Raw genomic sequence first — 26,899 nt, forward strand, 5'->3', positions numbered from 1 at the left:
GCCCCCCTATATTGCATCATGACATGACTGACAAATGTTTGGCACCTTCTCAGAGGCGTATCTAGAGAAAACAGCGCCTATGGCAAAGAATGAAATCCGCCCCTGGGGAAGGGGGTGCACTATTCAAATATTTAGTCTCCATTGAATTGGTTGTGTGCAAGTTGAGGTGAAGCCTGTAAGAATGGAGTATCGCAATAGATGAGCCTGTGCATATCTCCCAAAAGATGTATCTAGGCAGCAGCATGCTGCCCAGATAAAAACTGGAGTTTTTGTGGAGAACAGCAGGGATACTACAAAGCAGCGCCCTCCGTAAGTGGCGCCTAAGGCACATGCCATACCTGCACCCCTGTAGCTACGCCTCTGCACCTTCTGCTGCTCTGCCTCTAGTTGTGATCCCTCCTTCCACAGAATCGAAAAGGCTGCCTAGCTGTAGCTATGCATAATGTTTCAGGCAACAATCATTGAGGGTTCGCTCACACTAGGGGCGTTTTTGACATTTTTTAAGCGCTGGAGATTTTCAAAATGACCCTGAAAGCGCTTGTGCAACGATTCTCTATGAGAAAGTCCACATCTGAGCGGTTTGTTTCCGCTCCGCTCAGAAAAGCGATGCATGGGCCATTTTTGAGGTGATTCTGCCTCAATGGTATGTATAGGAAAACGCAAAACACTCTCAAAATCGCTTTGTGCAGCGATTGCGGTCGTGTTTTTAAGAATAAATACATTGTATTTATTCTTTTCCGGATCAAATCGCTTTGCAAAAGCACTTAGAAATTCAAACTGAGAGAGATTTAGAGGCTGGCATTTATTTTCGTTCAAACAATCGCCTGGCTGTCCTGCTGATCCTCTGCCTCCAATACTTAAAGCCATAGACCCTGAACAAGCATGCAGATCAAATGTTTTTGACAAAAATCTGATGTGATTAGCTGCATGCTTGTTTCTGATTCAGACACTACTGGAGCCAAAGAGATCAGCAGGACTGCCAGGCAACTGGCATTGTTTAAAAGGAAATAAATATAGCAGCCTTCCTATGTCTCTCACCTCAGCTTCCTTTTAAGCTCTGAATTAAAGAGTTGAAGAGATAAATGTCCAAATTACTAATGTTAAAAACCAAGAGATAAACACCCAAGTTTGACATAATAATGCTTTACTGCTAGAATAGCATGAGTAGTAACAGCAATAGCCTGCACTCTAATGTTACCCAATACTGGAGAAGAACAGATAACCCAGCATACTTGTTCAATCGCCAATTCAGTCATCTCTGACTCCTTGCAACCCCATGAAGCACAGCACGCCAGGCCTCACTATCCACTACTGCCTCTCCAAGCTTTTCGTTAGTCTCTATGAGACTGGCCACACTACCAGCGGTGCAACAGAAGTACTTCGTATGAAGCAGAGGCAACACAGACTCTGCAGTGTATTGCCAAGCGCTACCGCTGGATGCACAATTGCATTTATTTATTTTAAAGAAAACATGAACTGGAAATTAAAAGTCAAAATAAACATACACAAGTCATACTTTCCTCCCGTGTAGTCTACTCAAACTTTCTCCTCTACAGTGTCCTGTTTGTCCATGGTGATCAATGAAATTCTTCATTCTCCATTTTGAAAATGGTCATCACCCCATAACAGCTTTCTGGTCAGCACACTGTTAAACTGTAACATCGTCCACTTGAGCCATAGGGAAACATGGAAATTACCTGGCACATCAGTTGTCCTCTCAGCTATAACTGACAGCAACTGATATATAACTGACAGCAACTGATATATTTCAGTTCTGACAAAATGTTGTCAGAACTGGAAGGGATCATTGTCAGAAGAAAATGGTGAGCTTCTGAGAGGAACTAATGGCAAGGCAACTATGTAATGTTCATTTGAAGTTACCTCATATGTTTATTTTAAATACTTTTACTCAGTTCAAGTTCCCTTTAAGTATTTATATAGCGCCAACATATTATGCAGTGCTGTACAGACTATATTGTCTTGTCACTAACTGTTCTTTAGAGGGGCTCACAATCTAGTCCCTACCATAGTCATATGTCTATGTATGTATCATGTAGTACATGTATGATAGTCTAGGGCCAATTAGGGGGGGGAAGTCAATTAACTTATCTGTATGTTTTTGGGATGTGGGAGGAAATCGGAGTGCCCAGAGGAAACCCACACAGACAGGGGGAGAACATACAAACTCCTTGCAAATGTTGACCTGGCTGGGATTCGAACCCAGCACTGCAAGGCGAGAGCACTAACCACTACGCCACCTTGCTGCCCATTGGAGTCAATGGCACTGCAACAATTCACTTTGATTGTTGCAATAGCGGTCAGGTCTGTGGAGTTGGTACAAAAATCATTCAACTTTAACTCTGACTCCTCAGTTTATGAGACCCCTGACTCTACAGTGCTGCTCATAATTATTCATACCCCTGGCAAACTTTGACTTAAAGTTACTTTTATTCAACCACCAAGTGATTTTTTGATGGGAAATTACATATGTGTCTCCCAAAAGATAATAAGACGATGTACAAGAGGCATTATTGTGGGAAAAACATTTCTTAGCTTCTATTTACATTTGAGCAGCACTGTAGGTAAATTGCTCCACCTCCTCGACTTCAACTCTGACTCCACAGCCCTGTTAGCGGCAGCACACATGCCCCAATTGTTCAAAATTCAGTGACGTACTTCCTGTCCAGCAGGAAGCAAGTCATTAAGCAGGGGGTGGAGCTACGCATATAACGGCTGTAATGGCTGTTGGGGCTGTGTGCAGCAGGGTGTATAAAATAGATAATGGTGCGGTACAAATGTCCTGTCGCAAGCTCTCCTGCCACAAGACAATCGCACCACACCATGTGTGAGATTACCTGTAATGGAAATATTACATGTTGTACAGGACATCCTGTTACATTCAATGGGCTTGATTCCCAAAACAGTGCGTTTTTGCATGAAAAAACGGTTATCGTCTAAAAAAATGGCGTTAACGTGATAACGGGAATTTGTGAATGATGCCCAATATGGGTAGTCGTACCTAAAAGCCCAGAACTCTTCATCATCAGCTGACAGAGACTTGTGCTTCCTGGACCAAGTGTTACCCCGGCTGTTTCCCATCCACACATCATAGCCTGCATCAGCCAAGATGAATCCCAAGCTATTGTTGGCCAGATTGGAGACCCAGTTACTCCCATCTGCAAGCAGTCCATGCTGTAAGAACACCACAGGCCTGGCATCTAGAATGACAACACAACACAATAATGAGAAGAATATAACAGAACATAAAGGCATGAATGTGCACTGCTAGACCTTAACATAACTTGTATGCAGGTTTACAAATAAACAGAAACACTGTGAGCTCATACTTGGAGTGTACCCCAAGGCGGACGTTATATTACAAATAGGACAAAGAGGCATGTTCCTTGCTCAGTGACATGACTCTGTGTCCTCTGCGCTGCTCTCTGTTCTACCTTCCCTTTGCTGTGCCCAACCAAACTCACTGACAAGCAGCTTGTCGGCATCCTAATAGGGGAAGGGCCATCGATTGCAGGAAAGGCACTAATGCAGAAAACCCACTCCGGCATTAGGAACGCCCTTTCCCACACTCTCTCTCACAACTCACATTGTGGGTCCATGATTACTGCACCCTTTTGCATAAAACTGCATCAACAATATTGCACTCATTTCCAATTAAAATGCTCAATTCTTAAAGAGAATCTGTACTGTCCGATTTGTAGCATAAAAAAACATACCAATCAAGTCACTGATCTCCTGGATCCCTCTTTGCTGTTTCCGCCGCTCCCCGCCGCGATCCTGGCTTTTAATCGCCGGTTTTAAGCAGTGTTTACAAACAAAAAGCATGGCCGCTAACCAGGAAGTGGTGTGTGTGTGTGTGTGTGTGTGTGTGTGTGTGTGTGCACGAAGTGCTGTACACACGAGAAGTGGAACGAAAATCATACAGGATTCCAAACATTTTTTTTACAAATAAATAACTGCAAAGTGGTGTGTGCATAATTATTCGGCCCCCTTTGATCTGAGTGCAGTCAGTTGCCTATAGACATTGCCTGATGAGTGCTAATGACTAAATAGAGTGCACCTGTGTGTAATCTAATGTCAGTACAAATACAGCTGCTCTGTGAGGGCCTCAGAGGTTGTCTAAGAGAATATTGGGAGCGACAACAGCATGAAGTCCAAAGAACACACAGGACAGGTCAGGGATCAAGTTATTGAAAAAATTTAAAGCAGGCTTAGGCTACAAAAAGATTTCCAAAGCCTTGAGCATCCCACGGAGCACTGTTCAAGCGATCATTCAGAAATGGAAGGAGTATGGCACAACTGTAAACCAATCAAGACAAGGCCATCCACCTAAACTCACAGGCCGAACAAGGAGAGCGCTGATCAGAAATGCAGTCAAGAGGCCCATGGTGACTCTGGACGAGCTGCAGAGATCTACAGCTCAGGTGGGAGACTCTGTCCATAGGACAACTATTAGTCATGCACTGTACAAAGTTGGCCTTTATGGAAGAGTGGCAAGAAGAAAGGCATTGTTAACAGAAAGCATAAGAAGTCCCGTTTGCAGTTTGCCACAAGCCATGTGGGGGACACAGCAACCATGTGGAAGAAGGTGCTCTGGTCAGATGAGACCAAAATGGAACTTTTTGGCCAAAATGCAAAACGCTATGTGTGGTGGAAAACTAACACTGCACATCACTCTGAACACACTATCCCCACTGTCAAATATGGTGGTGGCAGCATCATGCTCGGGGGGTGCATCTCTTCAGCAGGGACAGGGAAGCTGGTCAGAGTTGATGGGAAGATGGATGGAGCCAAATACAGGGCAATCTTGGAAGAAAACCTCTTGGAGACTGCAAAAGACTTGAGACAGGGGCGGAGGTTCACCTTCCAGCAGGACAATGACCCTAAACATAAAGCCAGGGCAACAATGGAATGGTTTAAAACAAAACATATCTATGTGTTAGAATGGCCCAGTCAAAGTCCAGATCTAAATCCAATCGGGAATCTGTGGCAAGATCTGAAAACTGCTGTTCACAAATGCTGTCCATCTAAACTGACTGAGCTGGAGCTGTTTTGCAAAGAAGAATGGGCAAGGATTTCAGTCTCTAGGTGTGCAAAGCTGGTAGAGACATACCCTAAAAGACTAGCAAAAGGTGGTTCTACAAAGTATTGACTCAGGGGGCCAAATAGTTACGCACACCCCACTTTGCAGTTATTTATTTGTAAAAAATGTTTGGAACCATGTATGATTTCTGTTCCACTTCTCACGTGTACACCACTTTGTATTGGTCTATCACGTGGAATTCCAATAAAATTGATTCATGTTTGTGGCAGTAATGTGACAAAATGTGGAAAACTTCAAGGGGGCCGAATACTTTTGCAAACCACTGTATAATATATATATCTCAATATCATGTTACAGTGTACTACAAGTTTTTATTACATTGTGAATTATCTGCACTCCTGTCAGGGATTTTCACAGTTTCTCAGCATGACAAGCTGAAACAGAGAAGAGAGCTGTATGTGACTAATAAACAAAGCACACACACAGAGCCTGCAGAGGGCCTGCAGATAGCATGCATAACTTCTCCCTATCAAAGCAGAGGCTGCATTCCTCTCTATGTCGGCAAAGCCCGGCAAAGCAAAGAAGATTAGATATATTACAGAGATTGTGCAACTAGAAAAGGCTGCAGTAATCCAGACCACATTAGAACAGGTATAGGAACTTATAGGATAGAAGAAATAAGGCTGAAAATGTTGTTACAGAGTCTCTTTAAATATCACCAATTCTCAGTACAGTACAGTCACCTATTCTCAGTACCGAGAATTCTCCTTCCCGACAAGATTTCGGCATTACGCCATCATCAGGGGGTATGCTCTACCTGCTGTTTGCTGTTTAAATTTGTGTGTGTGTGTGTGTGTGTGTGTGTGGGGGGGGGGGGGGGGTTCTAATGAATTGTAGTTATGCCACTGATACTGTATCCTGGGATTAAATATCTGGTATAACCATGCACAGAATGCAGTTTGTGTGTTCTTCTCATATGGGTGCATTTCTTGCTGACGCTGGTTTCTCCTCACATCCCAAAGACATACTAGAAGGTAAGCTGGAGTCCCTAAAACTGTCCCTAGACAATGGTGAAGACATTATATATTGGCTAAGGCAAGGGCATTAGATTATGAGCTCCACTGAGGAACAGTTAGTGATATGAACTGTTCAACATACTTAGTAAAGGGGAGCAGGAAATGTCACTGCTGCATAATAATTACAATAACACTAACAGCACGAACTATCATCATCTAAACATTATATTATAAACAGAGGGCCAAGGTGAATCAGTTAATTTGGGAACAGATGGTGTCTGATAATTTGGGTGCCTTTTTAGACTCCTGTGGAATTGCAGCTATGACAACTGTGACTGTGGCAATGGCAGCACCAAGACGGTAATCTGGGCAGCCCGCACCAGAGTTATTTGATAGAACAGTTGAACAATTAGCATTGGTAGCAATGTTATTTATGTTGGATTCAGCAACGTTATTACTTAAACTGCAGTACAGCAAAGCAACCACAAGATGTCACTGTTTGTAAAGTGAGGTGATGATCTCTATGGTATTGTGATTTCCCGATTCCTTCTGTGTTCCTCTCTGTTCTAAGTAAGCTGCATTACCTGATGGCTGTGTATGATTTATCTCTGAATGTTTTCGTCAGTAAAGAAATTAACTTGTTATACTCGGTGCCTTTTTGCGTGTACAGTCTGCTCCATCAATTTAGCAGCGCTGATTTGTTATGGAGTACTCGGTATCCAAACTCAGTTTCGCTTCAATAGCTAGTGCCGGAGTTATATAGCAACAATAGGGAAAGGATAATGTTAGGCGTAGGTAGGAGGGGGTTAGTGTTAGGAATTGGAGGTGGGGGTGTTAGTGTTCAGCGTCGGCAGGAGATTGGGTTAGCGGTGGGCATAGGTAGGGTAGTGTTAATGTGAGAGTTAGATTAGGGTATGTGATAGTAGAATAAGGGTAAAGTTACCGATATTTTACTAACAGTAAAAAGAGATAGTAGAATATGGGTACAATTTCGATATTCTACTATCAAGTACATCTCACGCCCAATTTAACACTTGGTGCTTTTAACCCATTAGCAGCTTCAATAGAGTTATCTCGTTATCTCGAGATAAGTGCACTGCTTTTGAACTCAGTCGGCAAAACTAAATGTGCTGTAAATTCTTGGAATGCTTTGATCTCTCTCTCTGCTAGCAGAGCATAGAGACTGAAAGCAGAATTCCTCTGTTATTGTCTCACACTGCCCTCTAGTGACAAGCGGCCATAAATACACATTACAGCAGTACTGTTTAGTAGCAAGCAAATGTAACAAATAAATAAAAAAATGTGCTATAATAAATTGGCCTGGAGCACTTGCAAGCCTCTAAATAAATTGGCGGTGAAAGGGTTAAATGTATGCCAAATTAGTCACAGAATTTACTATGACTGCACACATCCAGACAAAACAAAGTTCAAGGGTGTTGAGTTTCTTGGGGGAATAAATAAAAACTCCTAAAGTCCATTAAATCTGCAGATTTAATGTTCAGATTACACCAGGCTGTCTCATACTTGGAAAGAATGAGAGGAAGAAAAATGTTAGAGATTAAATGCTCTGGAGATTTCAATTAAGTTGATTCTGCCAGCTTGTTGTGAGACCTTCCAGTAATGTCATGTTCTGTATCATTCCTGACAGACGTGTCTTCTCAAATTCCGCTTCACGCACTTCCAAGCAAATCCATGCCGTTCCACATGCTGCGTTATTTCCAAGGCTGAGGTCAGCCATAGGCGTCCTGTCCCTGGCACTGAGATGCCTCACAGAACAATCCGGTGTTTTCTTGTGTACAAGGCATGTATATTATGACAAGATAATCCAGACATCTGTGTGAGGCCCGTGTCATCTCGGCACATTAATGTAGAACATCTCACACTTCATTAAGTTTAAGAGCAGGACATACGCAATGAAAAAAGCACTGTGTTATTCCAAAGGGGAAGTTTAATCCCTCCACATAAAAAGATTATATTTCTCAGGCAGTTGCTCATGCAAGCTACTGGGTTTAGGAAAATCTGCAAAAACGTCACTATGAAAAGACAGATGCTTCCAAGCCTGGCTTAAAAGCATGACAGGAAATCGTGTACTCTCATGCGAGGAGAAGTACAGGCGTGAACTTCTAATATATTATTTTTTTTTATTATTATTATTATTTAGTATTTATATAGCGCCGACATATTACGCAGCGCTGTACAATGGATATATATATATCTTGTCACTAACTGTCCCTCAAAGGAGCTCACAATCTTATCCCTACCATTGCCATATGTCTATATTATGTAGTGTAAGTACTGTAGTCTAGGGCCAATTTTAGGGGGAGCCAATTAACTTATTCGTATGTTTTTGGAATGTGGGAGGAAACCGGAGTGCCCGGAGGAAACCCACGCAGACACGGAGAGAACATACAAACTCTTTGCAGATAGTTCCCTGGCTGGGATTCGAACCAGGGACCCAGCGCTGCAAGGCGAGAGAGCTAACCACTACGCCACCGTGCTGCCCAATATAAGGATTCTCTCTATGTTCATACAAAAATGGAACTCAAAAAGTTACGACTTATAGATGGAAAAGCTAACATTTTATTTGTCTAGATACACAGAATACAGGGCTGTGGAGTCGGAGCAATTTTGGGTACTCTTTGGTTGGAGTCGGTAGTTTCAATGAACTGAGGAGATGGATGATTTTTAAACCAAATCCAAAGCCTTTGTAAAAATTAGGCTAAGGAGTCGGAGTCGAGGAGTCGGAGCAATTTTGGGTTCCTGGAGTCAGAGTTGGTGGTTACATAAACTGAGGAGGCAGATGATTTTTGTACTGACTCCACAGCCCTGACAGAATATCCAGAATAGATGCACTGGCCAGCAAGCATATAGTGTGCTGGCCACATGGGACTGCCCATGGCCTCCGAACAACCCCCCTTTCTTTTCCTTGTTATTCTAATTTATATAATTTAATAGGTTAATAGTGCCACTAATATAATTATTATATTAAGGTAAATGTGTGAGGCATTAGGGCTGAATCACACTGCAAGAGCTTTTCAGGAAGTACGTCATTGTTTTTCAGCCAATCAGCGCAAGTGCGTCTCACTGCCACTGCATTTGTTGTGGTGCCATTCACTCTAGTTAAAATGCTTGACACGCGGTATTGCTTGGCAATGCACTACAGTGTCTGCATTGCCTCTGCGTTATTTAATTACTTATGCCGCATTGTGTCACCCTGCAGGTAGTGTGGCCAATCTCAGAGTCTAGTCATAGACCAATATTTTACTATCAGAATTAACTTGAAGAATATTGGTAATTTTACCAATATTCTACTATTGGCTATCTCCGGTGCCCTTATTGCATGTGCCCTCCCCAGGACCCTCATGGACACCAGCATTGCAAATCTGTCACTGTATACCTGTAGGAGGATATTTGACTCCATGAGGTATTCGGTTGATACTCAGAATATAGCCATCTTCTGTGGCCACTTCATACTCCTCACTAGGGTATCCTTTGTAACGAACCAGTTCACTCTGCAAAAGAAAAAAAAAATGTATGATTAAAAAGAATAATAATAATAATAAAAATACAAAGCCTATACATGTTGCAAGGTACATGGCTACCATATGGAGATCCTTATGTCACCTCCTGTGTGCGCATATTGCGCCGCTGCATGAGTTGGACGTGCAGGGGATTGCCGACAGTAAAAATATAGGTAATTTATATTGTCCATATTTTACTGTGACAAATCCTGCATCCATCTGGCTACTTATGTAGATGATCAGTTACTGTGCATTTGGCGCCCAATTACCAACTGGCCACTTGATTACCGGTGTTTAGCATTGGCGTCAAATAGATGTCTGCTGAGCCACATGCCCAAATCACGTGCTCCGCGCTTCTTTACTCCTTGCTTATGTGAAGCTGAATACTTGAAAATAACATCAGTTTTAGGAAGGCAAAAATGTATTTCATCAACAGCATCCCAGCCTTCATGGAAGCACAACAGCGCAAAACGGCCATTATCTCGCCCTGCACCCAGCACCCACCATTAGCCTCAGAACCCGCATCTGTTCACGTGAACCCCCACTCATGTTAAAGAGACACTGAAGCGAAAGAAAAAATATGATATAATAAACTGGTTGTGTAGTACGGATAATTACTAGAACATTAGTACTAAATAAAATATTCTCATATTTTTATTTTCAGTTATATAGTGTTTTTATAACATTGCACCATTCTCTAATATTTGCAGTTTACACACTACTCAGCATTCTAAATGATTTTACAAAGCAGGCCAGTGAACTATTGAACTGTCCTCTGCAGAGAAAAAGAAAATACAGTAACTGACAATTGAGAAAACAAGCTTTAGAAAGAGCTCTCTGCGACTTTGAAAGTCGTGGAGCTCAATGGCTCTTTTGCATAGATAACAACTGGAGTTTCTTAACTCTTCCTGTACTGGGAACAATATTAGACTTATGTCTCTGCTCCTAATGTTTTATTTCTTAGCTGTACTACTTATGCAAACCATTATATCATATTTTTGTATTGTGTAATGTATTGTGGTCTTATTGGTCTACGCACCCAAAACATCACATGCCCATGTTCTCTGCTGCCATGTCCAGGTCACAATTTGAGAACATCCTGCGCTTCCTGCACTTCAGTGCCAATACAACCTGTCATCTAAGAGGCCACCCTGCTTATGACCGTTTCCACAAAATTCGGCCCCTCATAGACCACTTGTCATCAAAATTTGCAGATGCTTATACTCCTGAACAGTCATTTTGAGGCATTTGGTTTCTAAACTACTCCTCAAGGTTTAGGGCCCCTAAAATGCCAGGGCAGTTTAGAAACCCCACAAGTGACCCCATTTTAGAAAGAAGACACCCCAAGGTATTCCGTTAAGTGTATGATGAGATCATAGAAGATTTTATTTTTTGTCACAAGTTAGTGGAAAATGACACTTTGTGAAAAAAAAACAATAAAAATCAATTTCCGCTAACTAGTGACAAAAAATAAATTCTTCTATGAACTCACCATACTCCTAAATGGAATACCTTAGGGTGTCGTCTTTCTAAAATGGGGTCACTTGTGGGGTTCCTATAATGCCCTGGCATTTTAGGGGGCCCTAAACCGTGAGGAGTAGTCTGGAAATCAAATGCCTCAAAATGACCTGTGAAATCCTAAAAGTACTCATAGGACTTTGGGCCCCTTAGCGCACCTAGGCTGCAAAAAAGTGTCACACATGTGGTATTGCCGTACTCAGGAGAAGTAGTATAACGTGTTTTGGGGTGCATTTTTACACATACCCATGCTGGGTGGGAGATATATCTCTGTAAATGGACAATTGTGTGTAAAAAAACCTAAAAATTCTAAACTCTGACCAAGAATTGAACTTTATCCCAATCAGTAGCTGATACCCCCTTTTACATGAGAAATCTATTCCTTTTCACAAACAGACCATCAGGGGGTGCTGTATGACTGATATTGTGGTGAAACCCCTCCCACAAGAAACTCTGAGGACCGTGGTACTCCTGGCAGTTTCCAGACTGTGGAACTTGTTGCATTGTGGGAAATAGCTGTTTCCAACTGCCAAAACAGCAAGCAACAGCTACATCATCTGCCAACAGTAAAAATGTCACCATGTGAAAAATGTCAGAATGTCAATCAGGGATTTAAAAGATTTTACAATGGGCAAACACTGACTAAATCATTTATACATAATTATTGTAAAAATGAAGCACTTTTTTTTATTACATTATTTTCACTGGAGTTCCTCTTTAAGTGTCAACTGTTATCTGGTATAATAATGAATGGGAAAATAATCAGTTCAGTAGGAAACATTTTCCACATAATAACATACACCGTATACTAGATTCAGAACAGGTTTGCTGAATTTCAGATTTAAAAAGTCATTATTTGCCAACACCTACGCAAGGAAACCATGAGAGAGATACCTTGCTGTTTAATGGGCCACAGCAAATGACTTCATCCTACTACGAGAACAAAGTGCAGAGTCCAGCCTAGCCCCTTACCTCACACACTATATTTACACACTGTGAATGAATGACATCATTTATATGCACAAGAAATCTGGTCAAACTTATCCTAGCCATAATCCCATAGTCTGTGGAAATAAACTGAAAACAAGCACTCATTGGGCTTTGTCTGAAATGGGAGAGACAGTGGCCCTTATTCAATTTACTTTATTGATAAAGTGTGAAAATATCAGGTACATTCATTACCATCTTGGACAAAAACAGCTCACCCTGGGCCATATGCAATTCACTTTTTCACCTGAGTTTTCTCCTAGGAGATAATTTTTCATTTTCAATTTAAAATACCTTTCCAGCACTTTTCAACTAAAAACACACCAAAAATTAAGTGAAAAGGGACAAATAAAATTATTTTGAGCATTTTTTTGCTTTCTGGTGGCTTAAAAGGCATTTTATTGACAAGTTTAAAAATGTCAACTTGAAGAAAACTCAGGAGGAAAAGTGAATTGCATATGGGCCCCTGTGTCTGCACAAACTCCTGACCGACGGTAATTACTATTCCCCCTCCAAGTTGTAGAAACTCGGAGGACACGTGATTCATGCATCAGCTATTGCCGGCGGCCATGTTACCTTCCCTCTTAGCTAACTTGTGCAGTGCCTGGATGAAACTCTGGGGCCTCAATTCACGGAGCTTTATCAAACACTTTATCAAACGTTTGATAATTTACTTCAAGGGTAAAACCTAATTTTGAATTCACTAAGGTGTTCTATATTTATCAAATGTTTTACCGATAAAACGTTCAATAAATATACAACACCTTAGTGAATTCAAAATTAGATTTTACCCATGAAGTAAATTATCAAATGTTTGATAAAGTGTTTGATAAAGCTCCGTGAATTGAGGCCCGGGTGCCCAGAGTAGCTACGCAGTGCTGTGCTGAAATCAGCTACCTCGGAAAATATCACCAAGGAGAAAAAGTGAAATGAATAAGGGCTCAGGTCTATACATCAAGAAATTGACAATATACCCTACACCATTTAATTTTCATGAAAAATTATCAGAAAAATCTACCACTCCTGATTGACTTATACTGTATAGAAAAAAGGGGAAATTCACATTTCTCTAACAAATAAAAAAAAGAAGCTTTCAGTTTTTCTGTACAACCGATCATTTTTATCTAATTGCCTTAAAATGTGATTACTTTATTGTGATGTGTGTGGCCACCTCAAAGGCAACCTTTTGGCATTGTATACATGACCCAATATTCACTCCAGATCAATGGAGACACTTAGAATTTCTCTATGACACGTTGGCTGGCGTATGTACAAGGCTTTACAATAGCATGTTCACACTATTTTTCTCCTTAGTGAATTGCTGCAGCCTGTCCTTTTACCTACACCAGAGCCTCCCTTGCTGGTAATGCAAAAGGAATTCAGATTTTCAGTCTCATGTGGTATGTGTCACCTCAGTATGTCAGCTGAGAGTTCAGTGTCACATACAAGGAGTTTCTTGTCACTGTTTTGTTCACGCGTCTTTGAAATATGTTCTGCCTGTCCAGGGGTAATGTTGGGTACACACGATGCAATTTACTGTCTGGTTGACGTATAATCTGACAGGAAGTAGCAACGTGTGTACATGTCCAAACTGCTCCTGATCGATAACAGGATCGATTTTCCTGTGATAACGTCGGAAAATCAATCCCATTTTCGAAACGGGAGCAGATCGGACATGACAGTCAATTGGATGGGAAACTGCATCGTGTATACTGTATTCAGCATAACATAGACACTGATTAGCTCTTTACATCAGCATAGGGACAGCACTAATGTGCTAAAAGGATGTGTGTATTCAGTGTGCAATCTTATTTGTAAAGTTTTTTCTTGTAGAAGATGAACTTGCGGAAATCATGTACAAAGGTACTTGGTGAGAACAAGGGCCTTACAGCCTCTGCTGTTCCTTGATGAGTGCCAGGGATTGGCTGCACTAACTGGCTTGGAAGCCTGACCACTCTTGCTCTCAGTCTTATCACTCCTTCACTTGGCAACACTAGGCTTTCACAGTACAATCTACTACTTACAAACACTCGAGTTACAAATGTCTCATATATACAAAGTTGGTCTTGAGTACATAATGCACTGTACTTGGCTGAGTGCTGTAGAGATGCGTCACTATGCTACAGCTTTGTGGCATTCTGTTGTTATGGAGAGGGGAGGAGAACGATGCACCAGCGTATGACAGGGTGGCTTCTGGCAGGTAGAGTAAGTAGTAGCTCAAGAATTACCACTGCTATGGCAGAGCAGCTAATTTGTAAACACGGGATGTTAACCCTATCTCTGCTTCGTTGAAAAAAGGAAGTAGACACACTGCAGATTAATTGCAGGATTTGTATCAGCTGTAACAAAAATGTTTTTCTTTAAAGGATATTATGCTGTTGCCTACCTTTTACAGCAGAGAGGAAATTCTGAGTTCAGGTCCACTTTAACGGTCCACTCCAATGAAAAAAAAAAGTCAGCAGTTAAAATCTGACAGGTTTTGGACTAGTCCATCTCCTCATGGTGGATTCTCAGGGTTTTCTTTGTTTTCAACAGCATTTTCTCAATGACAGCTTAAAGTACTCCTGACCTGGTTCCCTCTCCCCCCTCCTACTTTAATAGTGTTTAATTACTGGTGCTGTGACTAGCACACAGCACCACCCTACCCCCTCCTGTGCCCTCTGTGGTCCCCGTTCTGTTCAGTCATAACCTTCGACTGAGGCAGAAGGTCGAATATGTGCGTGGAGGAAGTGACAGTTCTTCCTCCCCTGTGCTCGTTTATAATTCATCCCCCTCCACCTGCCGCTATAGATCCCCTTATGACTTACTGCACACAGCATGCAGGGGAGATGCGCTGAGAGCGATCGTGTGGTATTTGAGGTCGGAAGGATATTCAACCTCAAATACCACAGGATTCTCCCCTGCACGCTGTGTGCAGTAAATCATAAGGGGAACTATAGCGGCAGGTGGAGGGGGATGAATTATAAATGAGCACAGGGGAAGAAGAACTGTCAGTTCCTCGCCGCTGATATTTTATGTCTGAACGGGGCCGCAGGGGGCGGTGGAAGTGGGTGGACGGTGCTGTGTGCTAGTCACACAGCACCAGTAATAAAACATTTTAAAACTATGAGGACCATGTACCAGGTCAGGAGTACTTTAACTGTCAAAATAGTAAGATATCAGCCGGCCTCCATATTCACTTGCACACTATCTATCAGTTAGACTTAGCAACTGCCGTTGAGGAAATGCTTTTGAAAACAAAAACTCCCCCCCTGAGAATCCCCCATGAGGAGATGGACTAATCCAAAACCTGCCAGTTATGTCAGATTTAAACTGCTTACTTATTTCGCTGGAGTGGTCCTTTTTGGTCCTAGCTTTGTTGCAAACTGTCCCATAGTTGTAAACTCCTTACCATCCTTATGTTATTACCACTTATTTACAGCAAACACTGATTCAGGAGTTGTTTTCTACTGTGAATAAATGGACTGACATGTATGTTAAAATAGGGCTAAAGCCAATGATGTAAGCACAGCATCCTACATTACCAATCAGAGCCTCATTTTAAGATGTTTTATGCTTTAATATACTTTAAAAACATGAACTTGCATAATGGCTTGTGTATATGATACGTATGCACACATGCATCATAATCTTCTGTTACTTCCTCTTTTTTTCTTCCCCAAACAGAAGAACTATTTCCCTGTTTGATCACAAGACACTCAGATGTTCTTGTTATGTGCGGCATCCGGCTGGAGCATATCTAGTTTAATAATTCCTAATTGGTTGCTGACAATGTGCACTTGTGTGTATGAGGATACTGGTGATATACTACTTTTCAGCCAACTCCTATTTCACAATCAAAAGCAAGCTATGAAGGAGATATTTAAAGAAAAACTATGAATTATGTGCATCAAAAGCAACCATGAAACATAACCACAGCGCAAATTCAGGGAGGTAATGCTTCTGTGAAAAGAAAAACACACATTGGGCCCCTCATAAAAACAAGGAACACCAAGAGCCCCAATAGTGTAATATGTACTGGTAAATGGTTACTAGATAGAGTAAATATTAATACATACAAACCAGGGTTACCATTAGGCAACCACTGTAAAAGCAGGTGGGGAGATTTTCCTGACCCCACTCAGGAATAAGAAGTCGCTCTCTGTAGATGAGAAAAAGGGGGTTCAACCCTCCACCCAGGGTGGACTCAATATTATGCAGGAGAACAGAGGCGCCAAGAGGATAAAAGGAAGCTAAATGAGCTAATAAAATCAAATTCTTGGTAAATAGAGGAGGTAGTGGTGGACTTAGCTCTTCCAAGTAGACACACAATGACTGTAGTAAAGACAGTCAATATATTTTATTTATGAACTCCAAATATGCAACGCGTTTCGCAGGTTTGATCTGCTTCATCAGGCAATAACAACGGAGCAATAGCATATGTGGTCAGTAGAAGAGCCAGGCACCTCTACTAATGGCTCTAATCCTGTGAGATGCTTGATGACCAGGGAGTGCAAATTGGGACTGTCTTGTAGCATGTTACTTTTTGTATGCAAACACATGGGAAAACCAAGAGCCAGTTACACTAACATGAAGATGAGAATTCTAAGAAACAAGGCTCATTCAAGATTGAAATAAAAATACTTTTATTTTATTAATGCTGAACTACAGATTAGCTTGTGTGTCAATTATATATACTATATATTCAACACAGTATTTATTACCTCCATTCATATAAAACAAAAAATCCATAAACTGAATGCCTGACTTGTGTTTTGTCACTTTTGGACCCCTTTATCAGAAGCTACAGAGATGATGTTATCTACCAGTAATCCCCTGAAAGACAGCTGTAATACACATGCACATCATTGATTCCACATCGTGTTACAACTGCCTTTTAGTACATAAGATTATTATGCATGACATAGGAAGCATACGATCCCATGAATAGGTTTTTGAAGTCTAGAATAGAACCCCTTATAAAAGCAAATACTAGCATATGGAAAAAGAGACAACAAAGTGAAATGTCCCCCCTTCTCCATTATATACTACTGGACCAGCGTCTCCTCTATTCCTTGATGGTGAAACATGTTTGAGAATACACATGTTTTATTAAAAGATCTAAACATCTCTCCTATAACAGGTTAAGGTACATACACAGACACGTACAACAAAGTGCATGACCAACACAACGACAAACTTGTATTTTCCGCACACCAACTAACTAAACACCCAATCCATTTACATACTGCCCGCAAGTGAAACGACGGACTGAACTACATGGCCGCCTTGAAAACAAGTAAGTCACTCAAACAACTCGTACACACGTGGCTAACTGCACGATATGAGCCCAACAGTCGTGTGAGTTGATCCACCAGATGGATCGGGCAAACCGCCTGTTATCAGTTGCTCGTCTAGTCAATTGCCACGCGTGCACACACCTGATTGTCGTCCAACAGACCAAAATCAGATGACAATCAGGCAGTTTGGTTGAGTGTGTGTACGGGCCTTTACACATTAGTATCTGTTAAAATTAGCAGTCTTCTTGTACCTTCGTGGTGCATTGGTGTGTTTGTTTACAAGTTAAAACACTGAAGCAAACTAGATATTTGGATTAGATGCAGTGTGGTGCATACATACCTGTTATATATGTCGCCCGTTGGGTATCAGGAACCGATCCCCTTGGGTGACATCGCATGGTAGGCCAGTACAGACCCGTTGTCAGCTGTGTGGCTGACTATGCGTTCTGTTGCTATGCTGCGGAGGTAGAAGGACAATAGAGCAGCGGGCAATAGAAGGACAATAGAGATGGTGGCCCGTTGGGCGGTCGTTATCGTTATCAAGCATGTGTACGAGCCTCTAGATAAGCAATACATATTTAAAGTAATAAGATTGACTGCTGGGAGAGTTGTGGGATTTACTTTCTCACAGTATGTTGTAATAGTTGTCAAGCACAATGGAAATTAAAAAAGGAAGTTATAGAAGACAATTTAGCAACAGAAAGACTTCGGAAACAGATGAGATTGTGGCTGAACTATGATGTGACCTTTGTAAGACCAAAGTGCTCAACTACAGGTGGCCATAGATTTTTGTCGGCCACCAGATTCCACCATCAGATAGATCTGTCAAATCAAATCTGATCTGAAGCGGATCAATAACTGCCACACACTAGGCATAGATTTTTAATAGATTTCAGGCAAAATCTATTAAAAATCTATCTCACCACAGTGCTGCACTGTTCGGTGCAGAGCAATGCTTCAAGTGCCATCAATCTGCCACCGTTCCTTAACCGCCACCAATCTACTGTATATCTTCTATCTGGATTGATCAACCACTTTGATCAATTTTAAATGAAAATTGATCAGAGGATTGATCAATCAACCCAGATATCAATGGGAAAAATTAGAAAGTCACCTTTGCCTTCACAATACATAAAGTTGGAACTGTGAGAAATTAAGTATTTTTTTATATTCAGCACAGGAAAAAGGAAGGAACAAGATTTCCTTCTAAGCAGCCTATAGTTACAGAAGTTCTGATGCCCTAATCTCTGCCCTCCGGCGAACCAGCAAATCCTGAAGCCAACTCGAGTTTGGCCATCAAATTGCATCCCAAGTATGCTGGCTGCCCCCATACCCTGGCTGGTTCTCACCTCTCCCCTTTCCCCTGCTCAGCACATCTGAGGTCACCGCCCTGGGGCTGCACTGATGTCACCAACTGGAGAATAGAGAAAGATGAGAGATTTGAATGTGGGAAAAGCCATGTGATTTAACAAGTGTGAACCCTGCCTTAAAGTACCCCTGAACTGAATATTTGTTTAACATACTTTTAATCCTGACTTAGGTGCAGTGCTGGGACATATGTTACAACAACATCCGCCCCTTCCAGCCCCTGCACTGCTCAGCCTTAATCACTACTGTTCAGAGTTCAATCTCTCCAAGCCCACACAAGTCGCAGCTCTCGTGCTGTTACATAGATATTGGGAACCATCTGTGGGGAACCATCAGGGACAGACTAGAAGAGAGGAACTGCAACTTCCTCCCCACCCATATTCGACATGCTGTTCAGTCTGAGCAGTGCGGGGTGCTGGAGAGTGCAGATGCTGCTGTGACACAGCACTACACGTAAGTCGGGATTAAAAGTATGTTAAAAATATTCAGGTTGTGGTAGTTTAATCTTCCAATACAGAACTAAAGTTTCCTATCAAACTAGCAGCGCAGAAAACAGCCACCCATTCAGTGTTAGGGCCCATTCACACTTGAACGTTTTGCCGGCAATTCCGGCAAAATGCTCAAACACTAGCGCTTTTGAAAGCGCTAGTGTAATGATACCCTACGGGCCCGTTCTATTGTGAAACGCAAACGCGCCGCCTGCACCATTTTCAGGTGATTTCCCGGGGATCGCGTTTCAGTGCTACAGAAACGCTACACGCGATCGCGGAAAAATCGCCGCAGTGTTCAGTGATTTTTCCGCTGAAAAATCACTCACGCAAGCCGGCGTTTTGCACTTTCAAGTGTGACTGGGCCCTGAGGCCTCATTTACACTGGAGCATTTACCTGCCAGCATTTTGAAAAGAGCTACTGCAATGTAATGTGTATGGCAGTGTTCACACTTAGTGATCACCAGCGATTTATGAATTGCTGAAATTACAAAAGTGCTGCATGCAGCATTTTTAGCTATTTTGGAGGGATTCCGTTTCAATGTTACAGACTCGCAAAATGCAACTGCTCCAAAATCGCTTTCCTGTACAGTGAAAAATTGCTGGAAAATCGATTTGCTAAACGCGTGTGAAAGAGGCCTCAAACACTATATATTATAATCTGAGTATAAGGCCTTGGCGATTGGTATGCGATTTTCTTGCTCAATCGCACAGAAAATGCAGCAGGACAGTGACTGCATTAGGGAGAAAATTGCATTGCAAACAGATCACACTGATGAAAACATTCACAGCAGTGTGCATCAGTTTCACTGTACCTAGCGTTTTTCAATCCACAAGCGATTGGAATCAGATTGCAAAACGCTGGTAGTGGAAAAGGGTTCTTAAGGGACCCAATCGCCGTGGGTGACATCGCTGGTCCGGGCTGCACAGATGCATGTCAACTGTGTAGCTGGCGATGCGCTGTGTTGCTGTGCAGGGAGGCACGAAGGAGTGGCGCATGCATGATGTCATGCGGCGGGTGGGGGAGCAGCGTAAATATTGCAATTGGCTGTCGCTGGGGATTAGTTGATCTGCTGGGCAGATCGCTTGCAGGTCAGGGGCTGCTGTACATACCATAACAATAATCAGGTATTATTGGCTGAGGCGGTTGTAACTGGCCACTCTAGCAGACTTTAGTCAGGCCTGTGTATTTAGAGATGGGGATAGCACCTCACTTGCTTCTCTCTTGTTTGTTTTCCTAGTAAGGCAGCCTTGAACAGATCTGGGAGAGGGACTCTGAGACAATTACCGGGACCATAGGAAGTTGTATGGGACGGTGGTGCAATGTCACTCAGAGAGGCATCTGCTATAACAGACTACAGTTACCAGTATTCATCTGTGAACATTGGCCCAACCGGTCCACAATATACTGCAGCCTAATTTCAAATTACCCTTCTCTCTATGGATATTTTAGACCTTTATTTTTGCTTCATTACCTCAAGATCAACTATGGTTCATTCATTGTAACAGCTTTAGCTTTTAACCCAGATCCCAGTCAGGCAGCACCCCTTCTGGATCAGAATTTAGCGAGAGCCTTTGTGTCTCATTCCATCAATATAACATTTGGATGAAGTAAACATTGCATAAGGGACTCACAATGTTCATCGATGCTTCTGGGTCTGGCGTGAACAGGAAGATGTCATCAAGGCTCCTGATGTTCCTGTTTAGTGACTGTGCTGTAGCTGACTGTAGCAATATTGCTATGGTGATATACTGCAACATTGCAGCACTGAAAAAAATGGAAAAGACATAGATACAGAATAATAAATTGATTTTGTTGCAAAAGAATGGACACTTGTAAAGGTGGCCACACATGATACAATAAAATGATTTTTTTCAATTTTAAGGCAATTCGATAAATACGATTGGATCTCCCCCCCCCAAAAAATTGAAAGCTTTTTTTTTTCATTCGACTGAAAAATCCGATCGTATTTCCCATTTTTTCTATTTTTATCAATCCGGAATGCTGAAAATTTTTCTTCAATTTTTCTAAAGATTGCATGGTGTGTGTTAGATTGTCAATATATTAACATACACACCCTAGCAATGTTCTAAGTGTTTCCAATCATTTTTATCATAATTGGGGGAAAATGTAACATATGTGAGTGGTACATTGGTCAGATTTTTGAACTCTTACAATCAGTCAGAAAAATTGATTGCAATTCTTGAATTGAGCAGATATTTAAAAAATTGTACGGTGTGTGGCCACCTTTAGGCATACGACAGATCAATATTTTGAGAACTATTTATTCAAATGCAGTTTTACTATTATTTACCAGGATTGTTTATATATATATATATATATATATATATATATATATATATATATATATATATATATATATATATATACACATTTTTTAATATATATATATATATATATATATATATATATATATATATATATATATATATATATATATATATATATATATGCAGTGCCATCATCTTTTGTGACATTGTGCCATGTAAGTTATTGGACAATACAAGTGCATAAAATCAAACCAAAGCCCAGTACTAACTAGCACTGTCTGAACAAAGCTACTATACAAGTACTGGAATGTTATGGACTTTAGCGGCATAATTTCATTTTCAAAATTTTTGGTGCTATATATAAAATCAATGAATTGTGCCTTTGTGTACAGTATATATACATGGCAGAGGACAGGAAATATACTAGCAGACCTAAGCCCATTACAATAAGGGGCTCTAGGCCTCCCTCACAAGGCCCCTCTGGCCCGTCACCACCGCTATCCGCTGCATATCAGCGAACGTGCTACCCGCCGACCGCGCATGTGCCCGTGCTCCCCCTGCACCCATCCTCCTCCTGTCCCAAAGGGTGCCCGCGTGCCATACATGCTCAGTAGCGCGAAGGCACGGGCACAGGGGCAGGAGAGGACGCGGGGACACAGTAGGTTTATTATATAGGATAAGGGCACATAACTAGGTATGTAACTTGTACAGGCCAACCCCTGAAAGTGGAAAAAGTACACCAGGGGTACTTACCTCAGGAGGGGGAAGGCTCTTGATCTTAAAGAGGCTTCCCCGTCCTCCTCCGCAGGCCGTTCCATCGCTGAGCACCCCCCAAAAAGAGCTTGTTGGCAGCTCGTGCAGGCGCACTTGCACTGTCCTGCTTAGCTTTCTTCGGAAAAAAGCAGAGCCAGGAGGATAGAGGAAGCTACTTTAGGATCCAGAAGCTTCCCCGTCCCGGGCAAGTATCTAAATTGTGGCATGAAGACAGAGCATGAAGAAAACCGGCACTGCTGCAAGCTGACTTTAATAAAGCATCAGGTTGTGGTACAAAATTATGCAGTGTGGCATATCGCGGTGCTGCAACAGTACAATAGTATAAACGTTCATAAGGGATACCTTGTGATGTGGTGGGTGCCGGGTGGTTCTATGCCTGACGGCCGTTTCGCGCACGTCTGCGCATCTACGGAGGCTACCGTAGCCTCCGTAGATGCGCAGACGTGCGCGAAACGGCCGTCAGGCATAGAACCACCCGGCACCCACCACATCACAAGGTATCCCTTATGAACGTTTATACTATTGTACTGTTGCAGCACCGCGATATGCCACACTGCATAATTTTGTACCACAACCTGATGCTTTATTAAAGTCAGCTTGCAGCAGTGCCGGTTTTCTTCATGCTCTGTCTTCATGCCACAATACATATCTTGTTACCAGAGCACGCTCAGCTGGAAGAGGGATCAGTGAAGGACCACTGCAGAGCACCCGCTCATAAAGTAGTGCCAACCCGCTTTTTTCTTCGATATTTACATTAAGTATCTAAATTTGCCGATTGCAAACCTCACAGGTTTGCTTTATAGTACACAATACCTGGCATTCAAGAGTGAAGCCTCATACACACGCTAGATGAAACTTGGCCAAGGCGGCCGATAATGACTCTATCGAGAATCTAGCGTGAGTAGAGCAGCCCCGATGCCTCGCCCAGCGAACAGCCTGGAGTGTCAGTTTGGCCAATCGCTGACTCACCCTTGTCCGCTACTATCTCTATCCCTGCTGAGCACCATGCCCTGTATATGTGGTCAAGGCCTAACTGCACACTATGCACATTGCTTTGCAAATCCTGGAAAGTAAAATCGCAACGCAGCAGTGTTGAAAAATGCCATTGCGTGTTGCAAGTGTCATGCAACACATACAGGGATGCTAAAAACTATAAAAATCAAAGTATGCGCTTTGCATTTTTTTATTTGCCTTAAAATCGTGAAGTGCTGAAAGTCTATAGCATTGTTACTGCTGCCTGTGTCACATTTGAGGACATCATCATTACTTTCTGTCCCTGTGACAAATGACACAAGGACAGAGACGGAGGGCAAATTCTACATTTCACTGAGACAGGAAATCTTACAGTCACAACTTTCAGGTCGCATTCACAGGGGGACGTTATAAAGTCTTATAACGCAGCTCACCGCACTGCAATGCTAATCCTATCGGCCGTTCACAGTGCCACGTTAAAGTTGCGTTAAAAAATGTTGCATTGTGGTAACTCTCTGCTTGCAGTGTGTTGCCTGTTAACGCAGACACGTTGCGACTTTAACATTGCATTAAACCGCAACGTCCCACTGTGAATGCGACCTCAAAGCTGTAACTTCCCATTCCTAGGGGGTGGAGTTCCCTTCATGTCATTGTATCTGTGGAACAGGAGGTGAGAGATTATGTCCCTATCCTGGAGACAGACAGCAGTAAATACCTGACGTAGAATCCAACCCTTCCCCACTTTGTCTAAAGATAAAATAAGGATTCTGACTCGAGTTCTGCTTTAAAGAGACTCTGAAGCGAACAAAAAATTATATTTTTACCTGGTAGTTCGCTTCAGTAGTCTCATTAGATGTAAACCACCGTATCCCCGAGCCAAAACGAGGGGTTTATACCCCCCAAATCTCAGGGCAAACATCCACGACTTTCTTGGTCGTGGATTTTGCTGTCCAGGGAGGCAGAGCTTTGATATGCAGCTCTGCCTCTACTGAAATCAATCGCCGTGCGGATCTCCACCTCTCCCCGCCCCTCTCTGTGAAGGAAGACTGAGAGGGGTGGGGAGAGGCGGCGATCCGCAGCAATTGAAATCAGTAGAGGCAGAGCTGCAGCAGAAAGCTTTGCTTCTTTCAGGAAGCACTGCCTGGATTGCCCTCTGGGGATTTGGGGGGTCTAAAGCCCTCATTTTGGCTCGGGGATGCGGCAGTTTACATCTACTGAGAGTACTGAAGCAAACTATCAGGTAAAAATAGCAATTTTTGTTTGCTTCAGTCTCTCTGTAACGGGAAGCAAACCAACCCCTTTCTTACAAGGGCCTCACACAGCCCTAAGAAAATCTCTGCAAAACATTTTAAAGACTTGCTAAGTGACTTGCAAAACATTTGGCTTCTCTACACCTCCTCACTTCACCTGAGGGCACTTTCACACTACATATTGCAGTGGTGTAGCAATAGGGCTGCAGAGATTGCGGCCGCACCAAAGCCCTTGGGCCAGAGGGGCTCCCGAGGAGACCACCGCAACCGCAGTATTAGCACTTTATTGGTCTTGTGCTGGCAATGATCACTTCTATAGATACTTTGAATAGTAGTGATCATTAACACACTGTTCCCCATCCCCTTCTAGCACTTCTGACACTGTGGTTGTCCATGGCAGGTTTTGGTGCGCCGTATCAATTGTTATGTATAGAGTGCTTGGGGGGCCCCATGTAAAAACTGCACTAGGGCTCTTAGCTACGCCACTAATACAGTGCAATGCACATACAGAAATATAGGATCACAAAGAAATAGTGATGTAAAGACACATTGCAACCTAATGCTGCAATGCAACCCATATAGTGCAACACACAGTCAATAGACTACCGAGCGTGTCAACAAAGTAAGGCCCCTTTCACACTTGTAAACACAAATGTCCGTGCCTGATCACACGCCTTTTGTGCTGCCATGCATTGGGCTGCTGGTCAGTGCTGCGCTTTGCTGAAAAAAATGTGTGCAGCAGTGCAATAGCACATTGCAGTGCTGCACAGCACATGTAGTCTGTACATAAGACAGTGCAGTCTATGCACTTTTGATGTTCTTGTCTGTCGTACACCATACTTATTGCCAAAATGTGTATATTGAGAAAGAGGCCTATTGCACTGTTCCTACGAGACTCATCACACTGGAAAACTACCAATGGGAAAATATAACTGCATCGCGTTTTGATGCGATTATATTGTTGGTTGCGGCGTAACGCAACGGGCATAGTGTGAAAGGAATGAATATTTCTATTGCCTACAAGTACTGCATATAAAGAAGAAGAAAAAGCAGACATTTAGCGAATAAAAGGAGAGAGAGAGAGAGAGAGAGAGAGAGAGAGAGAGAGAGAGAGAGAGAGAGAGATCTACCTATATATCAGGGGCGTAGCAATAGGGGGTGCAGAGGTAGCGGCCGCATCGGGGCCCTTGGGCCAGAGGGGCCCCGAAGGGCCCTCCCTCAATTACAGTATTAGCTCTCTATTAGTCCTGTGCTCATAATAATCACTTCTATAGCTACTTTGAATAATGGTAATCATTAACAAATTGTTCCCCATCCCCTTCTTGCACCTGACACTGTAGTTGCCATTGGCAGGTTTTGGTGCGTCGTATCAATTGTTATGTATAGAGTGCTAGAGGGGCCCCATTGTAAAACTTGCATCGGGGCCCAAAGCTCCTTAGCAACGCCACTGCTATATATCTATATTTTGCTTTGACAGGTAGGGCATGGAACAGCGTATGTTACAGAGCAGCTCACGGTATCATCATCATCATCACAATAAGTTTGAGGGAAATTAGAGAATAATAGAAAAGTGCATCTAGGATTAAGTGATCACAATCCTGTCCAGATATCCAGATATTACAGTTATATCAGGAAGTATGTGTATATTATAGAATAGCCCTGTACATACCAGACACAGGCAGCTGATGTCACACCCAGCAGCGTACAGTCCTACTACGAGTGGAAGCAGGAACTGAGCAGCCAATCAGCAGCGGCAGCGCTCACACCACACTGTCTGCCTCCTCTGACAGCTGCTCCTGCTGCAGCCAATCACAGCCGCCGGGCTGCCCATCCATGTGCTCTATCAATGGGAGGGAAGAACGCCAATCACACCCTGCAGGCAGATCATGTGACACACTGAATTTACAGCAGCACGTGACAGCTCACTGTGAGTGAATGTTGCATCGGTGGCTCACAGCAGTTCATGGTAGAGAGGGACATTCTGACAGTCCTGTTCTCATAAACAAATCCCTGTGTTCTATGTTTTTACTGGCCGTCTCGCTGCGGCCAAATGTATCAAAAGTGTTAATTGAATTAAATTAAGCCTGCGGCAATCTAACAGATGAAGCCGCTGGCTTCGGCTCTCTCTCCTCCTCCTGCCTCTCTTCTATACAATACTGGCAGCGTGTCCCCCCCAGAGTCGTTGGTTGCGGCAGGGAATCCTTGCTTTAGTTCTTGCAGAGCGGGTGCTGGCAGAAGCAATGTCTGCAGCCTCCCTGCTCTGCTTGTTTCTTGCCGAACGACTTTCGGGACACGTGTGTCCCCCGGCTGCCAGTGTTCTATAAGAGAGAGGCAGGGGGAGGAGAGGAGGCAGCAGGGGCGTAGCAATAGGG

At 42.7% G+C, this 26,899-nt stretch overlaps 1 protein-coding gene across 2 annotated transcripts in view; it reads right to left on the bottom strand.

Moving 5' to 3' along the window:
* LOC137535641 (lysosomal acid lipase/cholesteryl ester hydrolase-like) overlaps window positions 1-26,270 on the bottom strand; it is a 36,899-nt gene extending 10,629 nt beyond the window's left edge. The window contains exons 1-4 of one of the 2 annotated variants that reach the window (XM_068257501.1): window positions 26,197-26,270; window positions 20,875-21,007; window positions 9,476-9,590; window positions 3,020-3,218 (exon numbers count right to left, since the gene is read on the bottom strand). In XM_068257501.1, the coding sequence (XP_068113602.1) occupies window positions 3,020-3,218; window positions 9,476-9,590; window positions 20,875-21,000 (440 nt within the window). In that variant the 5' untranslated portion in view covers window positions 21,001-21,007; window positions 26,197-26,270. Of the gene's footprint in view, window positions 1-3,019; window positions 3,219-9,475; window positions 9,591-20,352; window positions 20,571-20,874; window positions 21,008-26,196 lie in introns of those variants that run through there. The other variant, XM_068257502.1, reaches the window with a different exon arrangement.
* Window positions 26,271-26,899: the final 629 nt, after the last annotated feature.

The sequence above is a fragment of the Hyperolius riggenbachi genome, chromosome 10 (genome assembly GCF_040937935.1).
Source record: "Hyperolius riggenbachi isolate aHypRig1 chromosome 10, aHypRig1.pri, whole genome shotgun sequence".
Taxonomy (NCBI): domain Eukaryota; kingdom Metazoa; phylum Chordata; class Amphibia; order Anura; family Hyperoliidae; genus Hyperolius; species Hyperolius riggenbachi.